Source organism: Phoenix dactylifera, unplaced genomic scaffold (genome assembly GCF_009389715.1).
Source record: "Phoenix dactylifera cultivar Barhee BC4 unplaced genomic scaffold, palm_55x_up_171113_PBpolish2nd_filt_p 000207F, whole genome shotgun sequence".
Taxonomy (NCBI): domain Eukaryota; kingdom Viridiplantae; phylum Streptophyta; class Magnoliopsida; order Arecales; family Arecaceae; genus Phoenix; species Phoenix dactylifera.
This window is the reverse complement of record NW_024067723.1, coordinates 236,598-256,678: the sequence shown is the minus strand read 5'-3', so window position 1 is coordinate 256,678 and position 20,081 is coordinate 236,598. Positions and strand designations below refer to the sequence as shown.

Sequence of the window (20,081 nt, the reverse complement as noted above, 5' to 3'; positions counted from 1 at the left end):
GTGCCCTAGCAGCAGATATAAAGCTATTCTATAGCAAATATCAGTAGTGTAAATTACAACCATTTAATTATACATGAAAAATAAAAATATGTACAAATTCATGGGCTATTCAACTTTTTTCATTAAAGAACCATCACATTCAGCATTTACCGGCCATTGATCGTTAAAAGCAGTAATGCAGTTCTGTTGTATGTTCAGGTAGGGTAATATATGCAATTCCAGCTTTCCTGCTATCAACATCTCAAAGTGAATAGATTTTGGTTTATTTGTTTTGCTCTGTTTGTTCTAATAAGATCAGTGCACTATTTAGATTTTTCTTGAAAGAGAAATGCACTATTTTGATTAGATGGCATTTGAAAGGATTATGATAAGAACCACCACATTAAAACCAGTTAAAGCATAATCAACAAGATTCTGGCTTTCCCTTCAAGTCGGTTTAGTAGTTTCTTCAGTATTCTTTCCCATCTCAAGTACATAATTCCGTCAAAGTAACCATTCTTATTTTCAGCATGAATCTTACCTATGTTTACAGAGTATCCATTTTTGTACTCTGTCACTATACTTTCACAATTTCAAAATCCCTTTCTTCCATCAAAAATTTGAAGTCCTTTCCTCAGGGTCTCCACACCAGTTGGGAAACTATCATGGAGTCCAGCTCGTTTTGTACCTTCTGATACTAGCAAATCGACAGTAGGGCCGGAAACAATCCAAGCTGCTCGTAAGCTGCTCAGGATTGAACAACAAATTGTTCTGGCTCAGCTTGGATGGAAAATGAGGTGCGCTCAAACAGTTTCAAAAGCTTCACTCAAATGAGCTGAGCCTGAACATGAGCTGTTTGCAAGGCAAAAAAAGAAAGGAAGCTGATCTCAGCACAATAAAAAGCCAAGCTTGAACTTTAAGTTAGTAAGTGCTTGAGCTCAAGCCGAGCTCTGGTATATACCAAGCTGAGCCTGAGCATCCTGATACTTGGCTCAGCTCAGCTCATTTGTGCCCTTATTGGAAGGCTGGATGAGCAAAAATTTCTTCATGACTACATCAACTTGTTCATAATTTCTGCTTGAGAGAATGACAATTGCATCACACCTGCCATTTCAATTTTGATTCCTAATGAAACCACTGGCTTCCAAGTTAAACACAAATGAAACCTTCCCAATTCCAAGGTAAACAAAAAAAAATCGATAAGCTTCATTTAAGAAAAAGCTTTTGTTTGTCCATTTCATAACTAGCAAAATATAAAAATCCACTATAGAATCAGCAAAAAATGACTGCATTTTCTCAGTATTCCATGCATAAGCAAAGCTTCATTCACAAGAAAAATAACATGCTAGAAAATGAATTTAAAAAACTAAATAATTAAAATTTAAAAATAAACCAAAAATTGAATACACAAAAGCAGTAATAAGAACAAAAGAAAACCAACTAAAAGACAAAAAATTACTAAAATGAATTTGGGAAAGTAAACATACTAAATTACTAATATGCCATAAACAACTAAAAAGTACAATATAATAATAATAAAATATGAAACGCAATATACAGGAAAATAAAATAATCCCAAAGTCAAAATACAAAATGAGAAACACAAGCTTCAAAGAAAAGTTTACATATGGAAATCAGACAATTGTGGAAACTAAAAAAATATAGAATGAGATAGAAAATAAAGTTAGCAATACAAACCTAACACAAATTCAAAATAGAGATTCATGCACCCATCGTTCTATTGTTCTTCCATCCCTAATCCTAAAACACGTCATTAAGAGAAGAGCAAGGAATGGAATTACTCCAGTCTTGACATTTCAAATAAAGATCACTTTGTTCTAATTAACAGATGACGCAGATCGGAAGGAGATGCAGTGAGCTCTGATACCACTTGACGCAGATCGGAAGGAGATGCAGTGGGCTCTGATACCACTTGACGCAGATCGGGGAGCGGATTGCTGTAATTTTTTTTTCTTGATGATGGGCGAGGGCTAAACTTCTCTTTGATGTTTTTTTTCTTCCTCTTTTCTTTCCTCTGGTAATGGCAATGGACGCTACGACTTCATGCGGATGGAAGGAAGGAGGATGAAACCTCGAAAAATACTTCTGCAAACTCGTTGTAGGCCGTCAGCAGGCTTGGGGTCGACTCGGGCTAAGCAGGGGTCGACTCGAGACAGGCTGGGGTCGGCTCTCTCAGAGAATCCAGGGGATAATTTCTTCTATCTTCTAGTTGGGGTCGACTCGAGTTATGAAGGGGTCGACTCGCAGAGCGTATAAGGAGAACTGGCTCTCTGTTGTCCCAAATGGTGTCGACCTGCGAAGCTCTGGGGTCGACTCGTGCCGACTTTGGAGTCGACTCGATGGGGAAGGAGTCGACTCGAGACGATGTGGAGACGACTCGAGATCGGGGAGGTCGACTCTTGCAAGAGTTTCGGGACTCGCTGGCGGGCTGAACTTGTAGAACTCGATCCGAACGTGGATTTTCAAGGAAAAAGGATGGGATTTGGATCGTGGGAGACGTGGGAGAAAGGCTAGATGATGATGGAATGATTCCAGAAGATTTAAACAAAGAAAAAACTTGATTCAAAGAGGGAACAAGGATGAGATGATTGTATGGCTGAATTATTTGGATTTCGGAGAAAACTAAAATCTATAAATTATGTAGATGGGATAGATGAATGGAATAGAATCTAATATTGAAGAAGACTACAGAAAACAAGAAATTAAAGTAAAGAATAAAAAGGATAACTATTGAACCAATGGAAGAGTCTTACGTCCAAAAGATCCAACCATTAGAGAGGAAGGAGTCTCACCTTCTCTCCAATCTTACTTGGAATCTCACCAAGCATGTAGAGGAATCTCTCCTCACGAAAGAACACTGGAATACCCAGAGATTTCTCACAAATTTCGTCCAAAACTTTTCTTCTCTGAATTTTATTCTTCATACCTTCCTTTATATAGAAAAGAAGGTTGGAAAAGATAAGAACTACAACCAGACTTTACTTGGACTCAAAACCAAATAAGGATACTTTTTTTAAAATTCAAATCAAATGATAAACTTCCTAAACAACTTGTCAACTAAAGGTTGGACAAGTGTCACCCCGTGATTGTGTGTGGATTGGAGCTTAAATGGATAATCTTCAACCGCATACAATTCCTACTTTGACTCAAACTCCTTCTCGAGTACCAGCATCAGCATGAAGTTTGGAAGACTCCTCAAAATTCATCCGATCTCCAAATTTTATGTTCTTATAGTCATTGGAAAGCTATGGATGTCTACTTTCCAACAAAATTTGAATCAACTTGATCGGACTTCTGTAGCTTCCAAAATCTGTAAAATGCTATATGTTCAATCTGTCACGAACTTCAACTGGATTTGAAATCTGAATTCCTTCCACATGTGAAAGATCTTCATGGTTGAACTTCTCCACGTGATGAGTGATGATCTTCACGGCATTAGGAATCCTTCGTAATGGCACTCAATTACAAGGACTCTATCTTAAACACATGGACTCAATCCTCTCACATATAGACTCAATTTCACTCACATGACTAAACTAAATTCTCCACACATGACCCAATATGACTTGACTCAATCCTTGCATAACATGGACTCTTTTGATGCCACTTGGCATTCAATTACAAACATAAATCAGCATATTGCAAACCTAAAATAAGAACTCAAATAAATCCAAAATAAAATGACTCAATGTGACCAAAATAAAATAGACTCAATCCAATTAAATGCTAGAAATTACGAACCCAATGTGTTTTCAGGCACTCCCAAGTAAGAATCCAAACTCGACGTACATCCATCATGATTTGGGCTCGCGCTCCTGCATCAATTCCTCCCTGCTGAGAAAGAACTCGACTCCGTCGAGGTGGAGCTGAGTTGAAAATTTCTAGCCCAAGTGAAATTGGTCTACTGCATGGGCGCTGGTTGCTTGGATGAATGACTCGGCTAACCGCTGCGCACTCTGATGTGGGTGCACACGCTTGACTGGTACGCGCGAGGCTGATGCATGGCAAGCATTGGTCCACGGTTGAAGGGGGCGCCCACTGTGCTGTTGGGGCGAGACAAATTGCATGCTCTGCTGAAATTTTAGAATCGGTCTTCTGGAGATCCAATGCGAGCATGATCTCAGTTTTATGGAGAACCTCCATGCTCGCCTCTGTTTGGAATGGAAGCTCATCGCTGCTGCCCTCTGAACTTGCAGCACCCTCCGCATCAGCTTCTAAAATTTTAGAACCAACCGATGCGAACATGGTTGCTTCCTTTTCGCTGGTTTGTTCCTCTTGGTGCCAAGTAAGGATCAAATCACCCACTTCGAAATCAGATGATACTTCTTTTAAAATTTCAGAACCATCTTTCATAACAATCGATGCATGCGTGGTTCCGAATTCAAGGTTGATCTCTGCTGAATCTTGTGAACTATCTTCCTCGGGCAATTCTTCTAAAGTTACATCAAGAAATTCAATTAAAATAGGTTCAGATATAGATAGTATCACCTCTGAAATTTCTTCTTCCTCGTTGTCTTCCTCGTCGTCAACCTTAGCAGGTCGAGGGAGAACTTTAGGGGAAGGGGAAGGGATTGCAGTGGCAGGGACGTCTTCAGATGGTGCTGCTGAATTTTCAGCATCAAGATCTTCTTCGAATATCTGCTGATCCTTATTGGGACAAAAATCAGCGAGGTGCCCTCGGCCACCACACTTGGAGCAATCGGGTTTGCCTCTTCTTTGCGGCATGAGACTCATTATTTTTTTGCTGGATTTTGTTGTTCCTTGCTTCGGAAATATAACTCTATTTGCAAAAATTTCAGATCGTTTGGGAGGGAGAATACCTTGTTGTCGTTGACGCACCTCCGAACGATCCAACTTCTCTAACAAGATAGCATTTTGGTGGAGTTGATACCTAAGTTTAACCCACCAATCTTCTTCTAGTTGTTGATCATCATTATAGGGATGGCAACGATCATCGTAATAGGAACGGCGTCGATCAACATTGTAGGGATAACGTCGATCTTCATAGTAGGGATAGCGACATCTTGTCCTCATGATGGTGTAATAGGATCAGCAACAAAATCAGAGATAATAAAACCCTTTGGCCGTCACCCAAGGAATGAACCTGTTGCCCAGAGATGGTCACCCAAGAGGGGGGTGAATTGGGTGTTTTAAAAACTTTTGACTGTTTAAAAATAGAACTCACAAATGTATGAGCTAAACAAAAATAAAGCTATGAAGACAAGCAATCGCAAACACAAGCTTTTATAGTGGTTCGGAGCCTCCACTGCTCCTACATCCACTCCCCAAAGCACCGTTGGGAATTTCCACTATAATCCACGATTACAGTACGGTAGTTTTGCGAGTTCACTACCCAACTCGTTGTTTTACACCGGGCTAACAACAAACTCTAAAACCCCCAATTACACTTAGGCTTGGGACGCCTTTCCCTTGTTCCAAGTCCCTTGACTGGAACAAGCACCACAATAGAAGATTTTACAAAGGATTAAAAAAGCTCTAAATAAGCAAATAAGACAATGATGAACAATAGAACCCGGAAGAATCCTTTTGCCGTTGGAAGCGTGGGAAATGGTGATTCTTCCGATGTGGATCGCGTAGGTTTGAGTGTGAGCTTTGAATCCCGAGCGCACGAGAGTGGTTGAGCTTGAAATCACTTGGAAAGCTTGAAAGCACTTGATTTCTTCACTTGAATGCACTCACTTCCTTGAACTTCTCTCTCTTGCTTCTCTCTTAAATGATCTAGCTTTGGGTTGGTGAAGAGTTGTTGAGAAGCACTTAAGTGGTCCCTTTTATAGACCAAAAAGCAAATATAGCCGTTAGAGATAAAGTTAGAGAGATTTGAAACTCAAAACAACCTGCAAAAAGTTGTCAGTCGCGTCCCAGGCGCTCCGGAGACGTCTCCGCTTCAACGAGAGACGTCTCGGCTACAAGATTTTACTTTTTACGTTGTTTGGGGTCGACTCGGCGCTTTACGGGGACGTCTCGGCTTGTTTGCACTTTCTGCATGGGGACGACTCCGCTCCCTCGGGGACGACTCCGCTTCTTTATCTTAGAAAAATATGTCTTCTGGAATTTCCTGAGAGAGTCGACTCCGCTCTTTCAGGGGACGTCTCCGCTGCCTTATCACCGAAAAAATTATTCTCTGGAAAACCCTGAGAGAGCCGTCTCCGCTATCTTGGGGACGACTCGGGAAGTCTGCTTTTTACTTGCGGGGACGACTCCGCGTACGGTGGGGACGTCTCGCGCATATCTCTTGAAAAACTGTCTTTCTGCCGCCACTGAGAGAGTCGACTCCGCTACTGAGAGAGTCGACTCTGCTATCGCGGGGACGACTCGGCAGGTGCCGGGGACGTCTCCCAACGTGTCAGTTCTTCCTGTTTGTGCCAGAGACGTCTCTGAGACTATCAGGAGACGTCTCGGCTTTCCCTGATCTATTTTCTTCATCTCAAAACTTCTTTAATAAATTCATAAAAATCATGGAAACTTGCCTAGACATTTCTTAACAATATTCTTAATAAAACACATGAATTCCTCAATTAAATTGTTAAGATAAATGAAATTATACTCTAGTGTTTTGTATTCATCAAAATCCATTAGGGGGTCAACAATCTCCCCCTTTTTGATGATGACAAAACACTGAGTATATGCAAAATTCGAAATTTAAACATATACACAGTATTTGCTCAGATGTACAGGTATAATGTTTTGATTAGAACTAGATACAATGTGAAATGAAATATTGATGCTAAAGATAATTGAAAGCTAAGTTCTTTTTGACTCCCCCTTTCTTTTCCAGAAGGGCAATTATCTTAAAGCCAATATTCTTCATTTTTATCTCTTCTAATTCAACTTTTAAGCATGAATTTTGTATTTTGCATTCCAATGTATCCATATTGGTTCTACTCCCCTTATCCATATTGGTTCTATGGTTCTACTCCCCTTATCTATATATCTACTCCCCCTTTTTGTCATCAACAATGAAGGGGACAAATTATCTGTAGGTGCTTAAAGCATACTTCCTAGTAAGATTCAGCATATTTCCATGAACCACTCAAGGATATTCAAGTTGTGCTCCCCCTGTCCAAGTCATTTCTATTAATGAATTCAGTCATTCATATCACTCCCCCTTAGTTTTGGAATTCATTTTAGACTCATCTTTTTGTTTAACGTTGTTATCACAAGATGTGCTCCCCCTGTTTTATGTGCATTGTTTCTTTGTATCAAATTTGAACACTCAAGGTATGTGATAAGATTTTTATGGCACATCACAAAATCACATACACAATCACAGAAACATATACACAGAGTTGGCAATGTACACAAAGTTTTCAAAAGAGATTGTATTCATGTATCATTGTGAACCTTTGAAGTCAGTACATAGTCAAGAGAAGAAATCATTACAAGTATTGATTTCTTAATACAAGAAGTGTTTCAAAATAGCCTAGGGTTTACAAAAAGAAGATCCTACAAGATGTCCCTCATCGGCGACGTTGCTCGTAAACCTTACAAGCTGCATCTATGAATGCATTGATGGAATCCATTAGGGTCTTAAATTGATCTCCCTGTGACTTGTGGAAGGCTGCCACAAGTGCTTCAAATTCTATGGTTGCCATTTCAATTCTTCCTCTGAGTTGGGCAACCAAGGTGCCCACGTTGCCTCCTGGGCTTGTCAACTCTTTGAGACTCTTGGAAATGGTCTTCAAGCTGTCCTTGAGCTCAATTGATCTGATTGTTTGGGTGGCACCCACACCAATTATTTCTTGCGTTGTAGCTTCAATTTGAGCTCTAACTTCCTTCAGCTCTTGTAGAAGCCCTTCATGTGAAGCTCTGATGGGGGCCAACTCAGTGGAGATCATGGATCTCATCTCCTCCCTCATCTGCTGGCAAATGACAGATGCTAAGGTGCGCATCTGATCCTCTGATAGGAAGGAAGGCCCACTGACTGGAGGAGGTGGTGGCATGGATGTGGAAGGTCCAGCTGAGCTGGAGGGTATATCAGGGAAATCCACGTGGCTAGGTGGAGGAGAGTGATGGTCAGACTCGTGATGTGGGATCTCAGGCTCTAGGGTTTGTGCTTTTCTTTTTGGAACTTTGACCCAAGATCCATCTATCTTATGAAACTCCATTCTTCTCATTGTGCCCTCATTGTAATAGTCGGTGTTTCTCAAGGGCTTTGCAGGTTCATTTTCGGGAATGTGAACCTTAAAGTGTTTGAATACTAAGGTAAAGATCATGCCATAGGGTATACTAAACCTAGAATACCTATGACATAGTGCAATATAGTTTAACATAAGTCTAGAGAGGTTTAGAGGAATCCCTAGTAGGATATGATGCATAACAACTAGGTCTCGCTCCGAAACAAAATCGAAGCGGCCGGTTTTAGGAAACAAGACCCTGTTGACAATACTTAGAAGTAATCTCATCTCTGCATTTAGGTCTTGGGAATTGACAACATCAAGAGGGCCGCAGTCCTCTCTTCCTAAAATTAAATTTAGGGCTATTTCCCTTTGGGGATGTGAGGTTGGAGCCTCACCGTCCTTAGGGATTTGTAAAACAGTGGATAGGACATCCTCATTAATTTCTACTAATGTCCCCCGGACATATGCAGTGTACCCTAAGTCCCCTAATGCCATATTGCTAAAAAGTTCTCTAACTAGGCCGGGGTAGGTCGAGGTATTGAGGGTGCAAAGGTGCTCCCACCCTTGGGCTCGGAGTCTCTCTCCAATAGAGAACCCCTCATTATCTAAAAAGGCAAAATCTATGTACCTACCGATCGTGACTGTGCGATTTGCACAGGAGATGGTCGTGGTTGGCGGAGCAACCGGAGGAGACGGCGCAGAAGGTTCTTCCCTCCGTTCCTCACCGTCGGCCGCTGCCCTAGGTCGCCTTCCACCGGTCCTCCTAGCTCTTTTGGGTGCCATTGAGTGGAAATCCTAGGAAAATGTGGAGAAGGAGGCTAGGGTTTGTGATGGAGAACAAGCGGAGGCTAGGGTTTTTGGTTTTGGTCGGGGATGAGAGAAGATAGCTCGGGTCGGCTCGAGCTGTTTCACTTATTTTAAAAGACCTAGTTCGGTCCCCGAGACGTCTCCGCGACTAAGGCGAGACGTCTCGCCTGGGGGGACGTCTCTGCGATTTGCCAGAGACGTCTCCGGCACTGAAAAATTTTAGACTGAATTCTATCTTTTCCCAATTTTTGTTTAATCATCCTAATCAACATGATCTCTTTTGATAAACTCAGAGTGAATTTGTTTGTGATCCTTCCCCTTAATAATACATCCTATAATAATTTGATAATGATTTTTGAATTATTAATATTGAAATGAGGAATGTTTGACCAAATTTCGAATACCTATGAAATAGGCTCTGAAAATATCTCCATGAAGAGTCCAAAGGAGGGTAACCATCCTCCGGAAAGTCAAACAGTTCGTCATTTAGCTTAGATAAATTCATGTTTTTCACTTATGTTCACCTTGAGGTGGATTACTAGTTTGAGTAGCAAAGCAATGCAATACAAGTTCAATTCATTTGCTAGGATCATACAAGCTCAAGGCATTCCTTAAGAAGTTGAATCTATCTTTACAAAGGGGCTTTGTAAAGATATCGGCCAATTGATTTTCAGTGCATATATATTCAATCATCACATCATTTTTCAGCACATGATCCCTAATAAAATGATGCCTAATCTCTATATGCTTTGACTTAGAGTGTTGAACAGGATTTTTTGTTAAATTAATTGCACTTGTATTATCACACTTAATTGGTATATTATCCATTTTGATACCGAAGTCTTCAAGTTGTTGCTTAATCCAAAGAACTTGGGCACAACAGCTTCCAGCTGCTATGTACTCAGCCTCAGCTGTGGACAAGGCAACTGAATTTTGTTTCTTGCTAAACCAAGAAACCAAATTAGCACCCAAAAATTGACATGTGCCACTTGTGCTTTTTCTGTCGAGTTTGCACCCGGCAAAATCAGCATCGGAATAAGCAATTAAATTTATGTCAGATTGTTTAGAATACCATAAGCCTACATTAGATGTCCCTACTAGATATCTAAAAATTCTTTTAACAGCTTGCAAGTGTGATTCCTTAGGACATGCTTGGTATCTAGCACACATACAAACACTGAATAATATATCTGGTCTACTAGCAGTAAGGTAAAGTAGAGAGCCTATCATACCTCTGTACAATTTGCAGTCTATACTTTTACCTTTTTCATCTTTGTCAAGCTTGCAACTTGAGCCCATGGGTGTGCTGATTTCCTTTGCATCCTTCATCTTGAATTTTTCCAACATTTCCTTGATGTATTTGGACTGACTGATGAAGATGCCTTCCTCTGATTGTTTTATTTGTAGCCCAAGGAAGAAGTTGAGCTCACCCATCATGCTCATTTCAAATTCTCCCTGCATAAGCTTGGCAAACTCTTGACAAAGACTATCATTAGTAGCACCAAAAATTATATCATCCACATAAATTTGTACAAGCAATAAGTCATTTCCTTTTCTTTTAATAAAGAGGATTTTGTCTACATTTCCTCTCTTAAATTTGTTTTCAATTAGGAAATTACTTAATCTTTCATACCATGCCCTAGGGGCTTGCTTAAGTCCATACAATGCTTTATGCAATTTATACACATAATCTGGATGTAAGTGATTTTCAAAACCTGGAGGTTGTCCTACATAAACTTCCTCCATTATATAGCCATTTAAAAAAGCACTTTTTACATCCATTTGATAGAGTTTAAAATCCATGAAGCATGCATATGCCAAAAGTAGTCTAATAGCCTCTAACGTAGCAACAGGAGCAAAAGTTTCATCAAAATCTATTCCTTCCTCCTGATTATATCCTTTGGCCACTAGCCTAGCTTTGTTTCTTATTACTATTCCATCTTCATCTAGTTTATTTCTATACACCCACTTGGTGCCTATAATTGAAACATTAGGAGGTCTTTTCATTAAAGTCCAAACTTCATTTCTTTCAAATTGGTTTAATTCCTCTTGCATAGCATTCATCCAATTATCATCTTTTTCAGCTTCTTCTAGTGATTTAGGCTCTATTTGTGAAACGAAAGCAAGATAATTACTAGTATTTCTTAGAGAGGATCTAGTTCTTATACCTTGTAAAGGATCACCAAGGATTAGATCCTTTGGATGACCATGTGCATACCTCCATTCCTTAGGAAGATCTTGATTTCTTGATGGAGGTTGATCTTCTTCATCTTGTTGATTTGTATCTTCTTTGATCTCATCCTCATGTTGTTTGTCTTGTATGGAGAATTCCTTCATTCGGTCTTCAAGTATACCTGCATCACCATCTTCTTCTTTTCTAGAAGAATCTCCATTAGCTTCATCAAAAACAACATGAATGGATTCTTCAACAACGAGAGTTCTCTTGTTGAAGACCCTGTATGCTCTACTAGATGAGGAATAACCTAAGAAGATCCCCTCATCTGATTTAGCACTAAATTTGCTTAGATTGTCCTTTCCATTATTTAAAATAAAGCATCGACAACCGAAAACATGAAAATAGCTTATATTTGGTTTCTTACCTTTTATTAACTCATAAGGTGTTTTCTTCAAGATGGACCTAACTAATGCACGGTTCAAAATGTGACATGCAGTATTTATTGCTTCAGCCCAGAAATATTTTGGTAGATCCGATTCGCACAACATGGTACGAGCCATATCTGCTAGTGTGCGATTCTTCCTCTCTACCACCCCATTTTGTTGGGGTGTCCTAGGTGCCGAGAAATTATGATTGATACCATTTTCGTCACAAAACTTTTCAAAGTGCTGATTTTCAAACTCGGTACCATGATCACTCCTAATTGCTTTTAGTTTAAGATTGAGTTCATTCGAAACTCTATTATGAAACTTGATAAAAGCGGGAAAGGACTCATCTTTATGTGCAAGAAATGAAACCCATGTAAAACGTGAAAAATCATCAACAATTACAAGACCAAATTTCTTACCCCCTAGACTAGCAGTTCTAGTGGGTCCAAACAAGTCCATGTGAATTAGTTCCAAGGGTTTTGTTGTTGAGACTATGTTCTTAGACTTGAAAGAGTTTCTTGTTTGTTTCCCTAATTGACATGCAGCACAAATTTTATTCTTTTCAAAGTCTATTTTTGGTAGTCCTTTAACTAGATCCTTTGTAATTAATTTAGAGATTAGATCCATGCTAGCATGCCCTAACCTACGATGCCATAACCAACTAATTTCATTGACTTTGGGATTCATGGCTACAAGACATTGGCCATCCTTCATGGTGAGATCATCAAGATCTACCATGTAAACATTTCCATGCCTATGTCCTGTGAGTATGATCTCATTGTCAATTGGACTACTAATTATGCATAGTGATGATTCAAATGACACTTTAAAGCCCTTGTCACAAAATTGACTTATACTTAATAAGTTATGTTTTAGCCCGTTAACTAACAATACATTATCAATAAATGAGGAGGGTGATATGGAGATTTTACCAACACCAATGATTCGGCCTTTAGCATTATCTCCAAATGTGACTACTCCTCCTTCTTTTGATTCCAATGTGACGAAGAGACTCTTGTCACCGGTCAGATGCCTTGAGCAACCACTATCAAGATACCACATTCTCTTTTTATTCCCGGCTGCAAGGCATACCTGCAAAATGATCATGTGAAGCTCTTAGGTACCCAAGTTTTCTTGGGTCCTTGGTTAGTGTGGTTGGTTCCCTTAGGCACCCATACTTTAGTTATGTTTTTAGCTTTCACAAATGTACTCTTGTTAGTTTGGATCTTTCTTTGAATACAAGAGTAGGCTTTATGTCCATTCTTTCCACAATGAAAGCATGTAGGTTTTTCAGTTTTTACATTTTTTGCTTTTACAAAGAAATTCTTTAGATATTTTTGTTGTTTGTTAGTTTTATATCCTAATCCGGCTTTATTGAAAACAGCTCTTTGATTTGAAAGAATAAGATTTAATTTTTCAGAGCTTTGTGTGAATCTTTCAACAATTGGTTTGTACTTATGTACCTCATTCTTAAGATTCAAATTTTCTTTAACTAGTTCTTCCTTATCTTTTTTAAGAGATTCAACATTTTGTGCAAGTGAGGTATTATTATCGAGTAGGGATTTTATTTTTAGATTTAATTCCTTAATTAGTGTTTTTGCCTTTTCATTTTCAATGCTAAGTTTTGAATTTTTGATTTCTAGGTTAGTAGTGTTAATATTTTTAACGCTCTCCTTTTCAATTAATAGGTTTTCAATATCTTCCTTCAGTTTTTGATTGGAGGCTTTTAATTCTTTATTTTTTGCTCCTAACATACTACAATCACCCATAAGTTCTTGAAAAGCTTCATATAATTCTTTTAAAGTAAAATTTATAGTTGGGTTTTGACATACCTCGTCGTCTTTGAACGCCATGAAGCATAAATTGGCGGTCTCTTCCTTCTCTTCCTCGGAGGATGATGTGTCATTATCATCCCATGTTGCCTTCAATGCCTTCTTCTTCTTCTTTCCAAAATACTTCTTTTGTTGAGGGCATTCGGAACGAATATGTCCCGGTCTCTTGCAGTCATAGCATATGATTGGGTCTCTTTCTTTTTCTTTTTCTTTTTCCCAATCATTTCTCCCTCCAAACTTTTTCTTAGGGAAGGGTTTCTTTTTCCTCATGAATTTTTTAAACTTTCTAACTATCAAACCCAAGTCCTCGTCCTCACTTTCTTCCTCACTCTCACTACTTTCTTCTTCACACGCACTCGAAGCAGCCTTGAGTGCAATTGTCTTCTTCTTTGGCAAATCATCTTCATGTTGCTTCATCGTGAGCTCATGCGTCATTAATGAGCCCAAAAGTTGTTCTAGCCCCAAGGTGTTGAGGTCTTTGGCTTCTACGATCGCCATGACTTTTGCTTCCCATGCTTTTGGCAAAGACCTGAGAATTTTACTCACAAGCTCCGGGTTAGTATAAGATTTACCCAAACTCTTTAGACCATTAATTATATCAGTAAAGCGTGTAAACATGCATGTGATGGTTTCATTGGGTTCCATCTTAAACAACTCATATTTGTGAACTAGAATGTTCACTTTGGACTCTTTGACTTGATTTGTACCCTCGTGGGTAACTTCAAGCCTATCCCATATTTCCTTAGCGGAACTACATGTAGAGACTCTATTGAACTCATTTACATCTAAAGAACAAAATAATGAGTTCATGGCTCTAGAATTGAGTTGAGCCATCCTATCATCATTCTCATCCCAATCCTCCTCAGGTTTGGGAACTCGAATGCCATTAACTACGTGTGATGGTTCTTGTGGTCCCTTGACTATAACCCTCCACAAGGCATAGTCTTGTGCTTGAATGAAGATTCTCATTCTAGTCTTCCAATAGGTATAATTTGTCCCATTGAAGAGTGGAGGTCTATTGGTTGCTTGCCCCTCGGCAGGAACATTGTTAAAGGGTGTTGCCATCTAGATCTTTGGCTAAGACGGTTAGGTCTTTCAAGAAATACACAGAGCACCCGCTCTGATACCACTTGTTGCCCAGAGATGGTCACCCAAGAGAGGGGTGAATTGGGTGTTTTAAAAACTTTTGACTGTTTAAAAATAGAACTCACAAATGTATGAGCTAAACAAAAATAAAGCTATGAAGACAAGCAATCGCAAACACAAGCTTTTATAGTGGTTCGGAGCCTCCACTGCTCCTACATCCACTCCCCAAAGCACCGTTGGGAATTTCCACTATAATCCACGATTACAGTACGGTAGTTTTGCGAGTTCACTACCCAACTCGTTGTTTTACACCGGGCTAACAACAAACCCTAAAACCCCCAATTACACTTAGGCTTGGGACGCCTTTCCCTTGTTCCAAGTCCCTTGACTGGAACAAGCACCACAATAGAAGATTTTACAAAGGATTAAAAAAGCTCTAAATAAGCAAATAAGACAATGATGAACAATAGAACCCGGAAGAATCCTTTTGCCGTTGGAAGCGTGGGAAATGGTGATTCTTCCGATGTGGATCGCGTAGGTTTGAGTGTGAGCTTTGAATCCCGAGCGCACAAGAGTGGTTGAGCTTGAAATCACTTGGGAAGCTTGAAAGCACTTGATTTCTTCACTTGAATGCACTCACTTCCTTGAACTTCTCTCTCTTGCTTCTCTCTTAAATGATCTAGCTTTGGGTTGGTGAAGAGTTGTTGAGAAGCACTTAAGTGGTCCCTTTTATAGACCAAAAAGCAAATATAGCCGTTAGAGATAAAGTTAGAGAGATTTGAAACTCAAAACAACCTGCAAAAAGTTGTCAGTCGCGTCCCAGGCGCTCCGGAGACGTCTCCGCTTCAACGAGAGACGTCTCGGCTACAAGATTTTACTTTTTACGTTGTTTGGGGTCGACTCGGCGCTTTACGGGGACGTCTCGGCTTGTTTGCACTTTCTGCATGGGGACGACTCCGCTCCCTCGGGGACGACTCCGCTTCTTTATCTTAGAAAAACATGTCTTCTGGAATTCCCTGAGAGAGTCGACTCCGCTCTTTCAGGGGACGTCTCCGCTGCCTTATCCCCGAAAAAATCATTCTCTGAAAAACCCTGAGAGAGCCGTCTCCGCTATCTTGGGGACGACTCGGGAAGTCTGCTTTTTACTTGCGGGAACGACTCTGCGTACGGTGGGGACGTCTCGCGCATATCTCTTGAAAAACTGTCTTTCTGCCGCCACTGAGAGAGTCGACTCCGCTACTGAGAGAGTCGACTCTGCTATCGCGGGGACGACTCGGCAGGTGCCGGGGACGTCTCCCAACGTGCCAGTTCTTCCTGTTTGTGCCAGAGACGTCTCTGAGACTATCAGGAGACGTCTCGGCTTTCCCTGATCTGTTTTCTTCATCTCAAAACTTCTTTAATAAATTCATAAAAATCATGGAAACTTGCCTAGACATTTCTTAACAATATTCTTAATAAAACACATGAATTCCTCAATTAAATTGTTAAGATAAATGAAATTATACTCTAGTGTTTTGTATTCATCAAAATCCATTAGGGGGTCAACAGAACCGACCCTCCTTAAGGCTTCTTTCTCAAACTCTAATCCCCAGTGGTCGTCACCCAAGCGATGATCCGACCCACTTCAGATATATTTTTTTTTCCTTTTACACCACTCATTCAACCTCCAACTCTCCCACGGTATGGGGTTTACAAAGATGAAGAACAAAAATTAAAATACCCCAAACCAAACTCAAACAAGAATTATTACTGTAGAAATTTCTGTATGATTCCAAACAAGTATAAGATGCTAAATTTTAAATCCCTTTAACTTCTATGAATCAATCAGATCTACCCAACAAACCAAAAATTAGATCTGAAAGTTCAAGATATGGATGTTACCTCCTGAGGGAAGATCTTCTTCTAGTACTCTTGTGGATCGATTCGCTCTGATACCACTTGACGCAGATCGGAAGGAAATGCAGTGGGCTCTGATACCACTTGACGCAGATCGGGGAGCAGATTGCTGTAATTTTTTTTTCTTGATGATGGGCGAGGGCTAAACTTCTCTTTGATGTTTTTTTTTCTTCCTCTTTTCTTTCCTCTGGTAATGGCAATGGACGCTACGACTTCATGTGGATGGAAGGAAGGAGGATGAAACCTCGAAAAATACTTCTGCAAACTCGCTGTAGGCTGTCAGCAGGCTTGGGGTCGACTCGGGCTAAGCAGGGATCGACTCGAGACAGGCTGGGGTCAACTCAAGATAGGTTGGGGTCGGCTCTCTCAGAGAATCCAGAGGATAATTTCTTCTATTTTCCAGTTGGGGTCGACTCGAGTTTCCTTGGGGTCGACTCGAACAAGGTTGGGATCGAAGTTGGAATATTGTTGTATGAACAGATCTATTGGTTGGCTTTAGTAGCTGGAGCTGAAGCAAGCACTCTGCACACTGTATGAAAGAGTCATTCGAGATTCGAGTTATGAAGGGGTCGACTCGCAGAGCATATCAGGAGAACTGGCTCTCTGTTGTCCCAGACGGTGTCGACCTACGAAGCTCAGGGGTCAACTCATGCCGACTTTGGAGTCGACTCGATGGGGAAGGAGTCAACTCGAGACGATGTGGAGTCGACTCAAGATTGGGGAGGTCGACTCTTGCAGGAATTTCAGGACTCGCTGGAGGGCTGAACTTGTAGAACTCGATCCGGACGTGGATTTTCAAGGAAAAAGGATGGGATTTGGATCATGGGAGACATGGGAGAAAGGCTAGTGATGATGGAATGATTCCAGAAGATTTAAACAAAGAAAAAACTTGATTCAAAGAGGGAACAAGGATGAGATGATTGTATGGCTGAATTATTTGGATTTCGGAGAAAAACTAAAATCTGTAAATTATGTAGATGGGATAGATGAATGGAATAGAATCTGATATTGAAGAAGACTACAGAAAACAAGAAATTAAAGTAAAGAATAAAAAGGATAACTATTGAACCAATGGAAGAGTCTCACCTCCAAAAGATCCAACCATTAGAGAGGAAGGAGTCTCACCTTCTCTCCAATCTTACTTGGAATCTCACCAAGCATGTAGAGGAATCTCTACTCACGAAAGAACACTGGAATACCCAGAGATTTCTCACAAATTTCGTCCAAAACTTTTCTTCTCTGAATTTTATTCTTCATACCTTCCTTTATATAGAAAAGAAGGTTGAAAAAGATAAGGACTACAACCAGACTTTACTTGGACTCAAAACCAAATAAGGATACTTTTTTAAAATTCAAATCAAATGATAAACTTCCTAAACAACTTGTCAACTAAAGCTTGGACAAGTGTCACCCCGTGATTGTGTGCGGGTTGGAGCTTAAATGGATAATCTTCAACTGCATACAATTCCTACTTTGACTCAAACTCCTTCTCGAGTACCAGCATCAGCATGAAGTTCGGGAGACTCCTCAAAATTCATCCGATCTCCAAATTTTATGTTCTTATAGTCATTGAAAAGCTATGGATGTCTACTTTCCAACAAAATTTGAATCAACTTGATCGGACTTCTGTAGCTTCCCAAATCTGCAAAATACTATATGGTGTTCAATCTGTCACGAACTTCAACTGAATTTGAAATCTGAATTCCTTCCACATGTGCAAGATCTTCATGGTTGAACTTCTCCACATGATGAGTGATGATCTTCACGGCATTAGGAATCCTTCTTAATGGCACTCAATTACAAGGACTCTATCTTAAACACATGGACTCAATCCTCTCACATAAGGACTGAATTTCACTCACATGACTAAATTAAATTCTCCACACATGACCCAATATGACTTGACTCAATCCTTGCATAATATGGACTCTTTTGATGCCACTTGGCATTCAATTACAAACATAAATCAGCAAATTGCAAACCCAAAATAAGAACTCAAATAAATCCAAAATAAAAGGACTCAATGTGACCAAAATAAAATAGACTCAATCCAATTAAATGCTAGAACCCAATGTGTTTTCGGGCACTCCCAAGCAAGAATCCAAACTCGACGTACATCCATCATGATTTGGGCTCGCGCTCCTGCATCAACAGATCACTTCTACTTGCAGATAAACAACATCAAAAACAGATTAAGATGATTAGGAAACGACCGATAATTAAAGATGCATCTGAAAGACAACATACGATCAAATATTAGACAATATCCCCCAAACAAACATCCAATGGTAGAACGCACAAAAGTCCCAGGCAAAATATCTTTGTAGGTTACATCAACATATTGTACCAGCCAAGTCAAATATCCCAGTGTTCATCCTTGGTTTACCAAGAATCAAATCAAGTTTTTCCATTTAAAAAAAAAACAGTCATAATTGCATCTATCAGGTACTGGTATGTTATCTTGAATAACTGTACAAAAATTTAACAAAATAAGAGAGAAAAAAGAAAGCTGTCAATATTAGAATCTAGGGAACGCTTTACATTGCAAGACACGAATCAAGACGCCTCCAACGTAACAAGAATCTATAATTCCAAACACTTACCTTCATCATGACCTTAGGATGAGCAGAATCCTGGCCGTAGCCACCGGATGGCTGGGTAAAAACGACTGAAACCCCGAAATCATAGAATCAAACATCTCAAACTATAATGAAAACAAGTTGATTAAACTCACCAAGAAGTGGTGTCCCGATCCTTCTCCACATAGTGCCGATCCTCAAAAAGATGTTCCCCAAGAACCGTGGATCACTCGAACCAGCAAGAATAAAAAATCTGAAAAAGAAAATAACCGTGGCGTCACCGAGACGGAGAGGGAGATCGCCGAATCCGGCAGCAATGGCGGTGGAGAAGGGAGCGGGGTTTTGGCGTCACAGCCTCGCTCCAGCGGTCGTTTCAATGGCGTCCCCAACGGATGGTCTTATATGCTGGGGCCCCGTACCTTCAGTCGTACACTCGTACTCAAAGTGAGGGGCCGCATATGCTGCCCGGCCCAATACCAATTATTAGCCTGGAGAACCGGGCCTGAAATAGAAATTTGCAGTTAAATGGGCCAGGTTCAAGTTTACGTATTGAAGCCCAACTCGAGCCCGGTCCGGCCGAGTGGCTCTATTCACTGTGTCCGTGGCCTTGGGCTCAGTTCGCTTAAAATCCCAAATTGGGCACATGAGATGGAATCCTCTTCTTTTTCTTCCTCCTCCTCCACCTCTTCAAGATCCGTCGGCGTCGAACCGTCTCCTCTTCTTCTTCTTCTTCCATCCTCGCCGGCAGTTGCCCATATCCTCCTCCTCCTTCTCTTCGAGATCCATCGGAACGTCTCCTCTTCTTCTCCTCCGATCGCCCGAGGTTGAGAATGTCCTGGCGGATTGGGTGCGAATCCCATCTCGTGGCTTCTCTTCTGCCATATTCTTCGCTTCCATCTCCGCTTCTCCAGCTTCTCTACCTATTTCAAGATTTTAAAGAGGCACCAGAGGGAAAGGGAAAGAGAGCGGAAGAGTGCCGGGAAGCCATGGGAGTGCCGGCGTTCTATAAGTGGCTCGCAGACCGCCACCCCATCATGGAACCGGTGGCCTCCCCTTGGATTATAAACCTGACCAGAACGGGCCTCTTTGGTCCGATTTGTATTATTTTTTAAAATCAAATTTGATGTCGATTTGAAAAA

General features: G+C 40.5%; 1 protein-coding gene across 4 annotated transcripts; it reads right to left on the bottom strand.

Annotated features, from left to right (window-relative positions):
* Nucleotides 1-2,809: 2,809 nt before the first annotated feature.
* LOC103719052 lies at nt 2,810-20,081 on the bottom strand. Of its 4 annotated transcripts, none has more exons than XM_039117362.1 (4): nt 19,098-20,078; nt 18,967-19,031; nt 16,019-18,524; nt 2,810-5,104 (listed from the first exon to the last, which is right to left on the bottom strand). In XM_039117362.1, exon 4 carries the CDS (start codon nt 5,032-5,034, stop codon nt 3,727-3,729), a length of 1,308 nt encoding a protein of 435 aa, XP_038973290.1. In that variant the 5' UTR covers nt 5,035-5,104; nt 16,019-18,524; nt 18,967-19,031; nt 19,098-20,078; the 3' UTR covers nt 2,810-3,726. The 4 variants fall into 4 exon arrangements, with proteins under 4 accessions (XP_038973290.1, XP_038973291.1, XP_038973292.1 ...); XM_039117363.1 differs by having other exon boundaries at nt 16,019-18,505; nt 19,098-20,075; XM_039117364.1 differs by lacking the exon at nt 18,967-19,031 and having other exon boundaries at nt 19,098-20,081.

Excerpts from the sequence above, each read along its gene's own strand:
- LOC103719052 (XM_039117364.1), bottom strand. The coding sequence starts at position 5,034 with ATGAGGACAAGATGTCGCTATCCCTACTATGAAGATCGACGTTATCCC.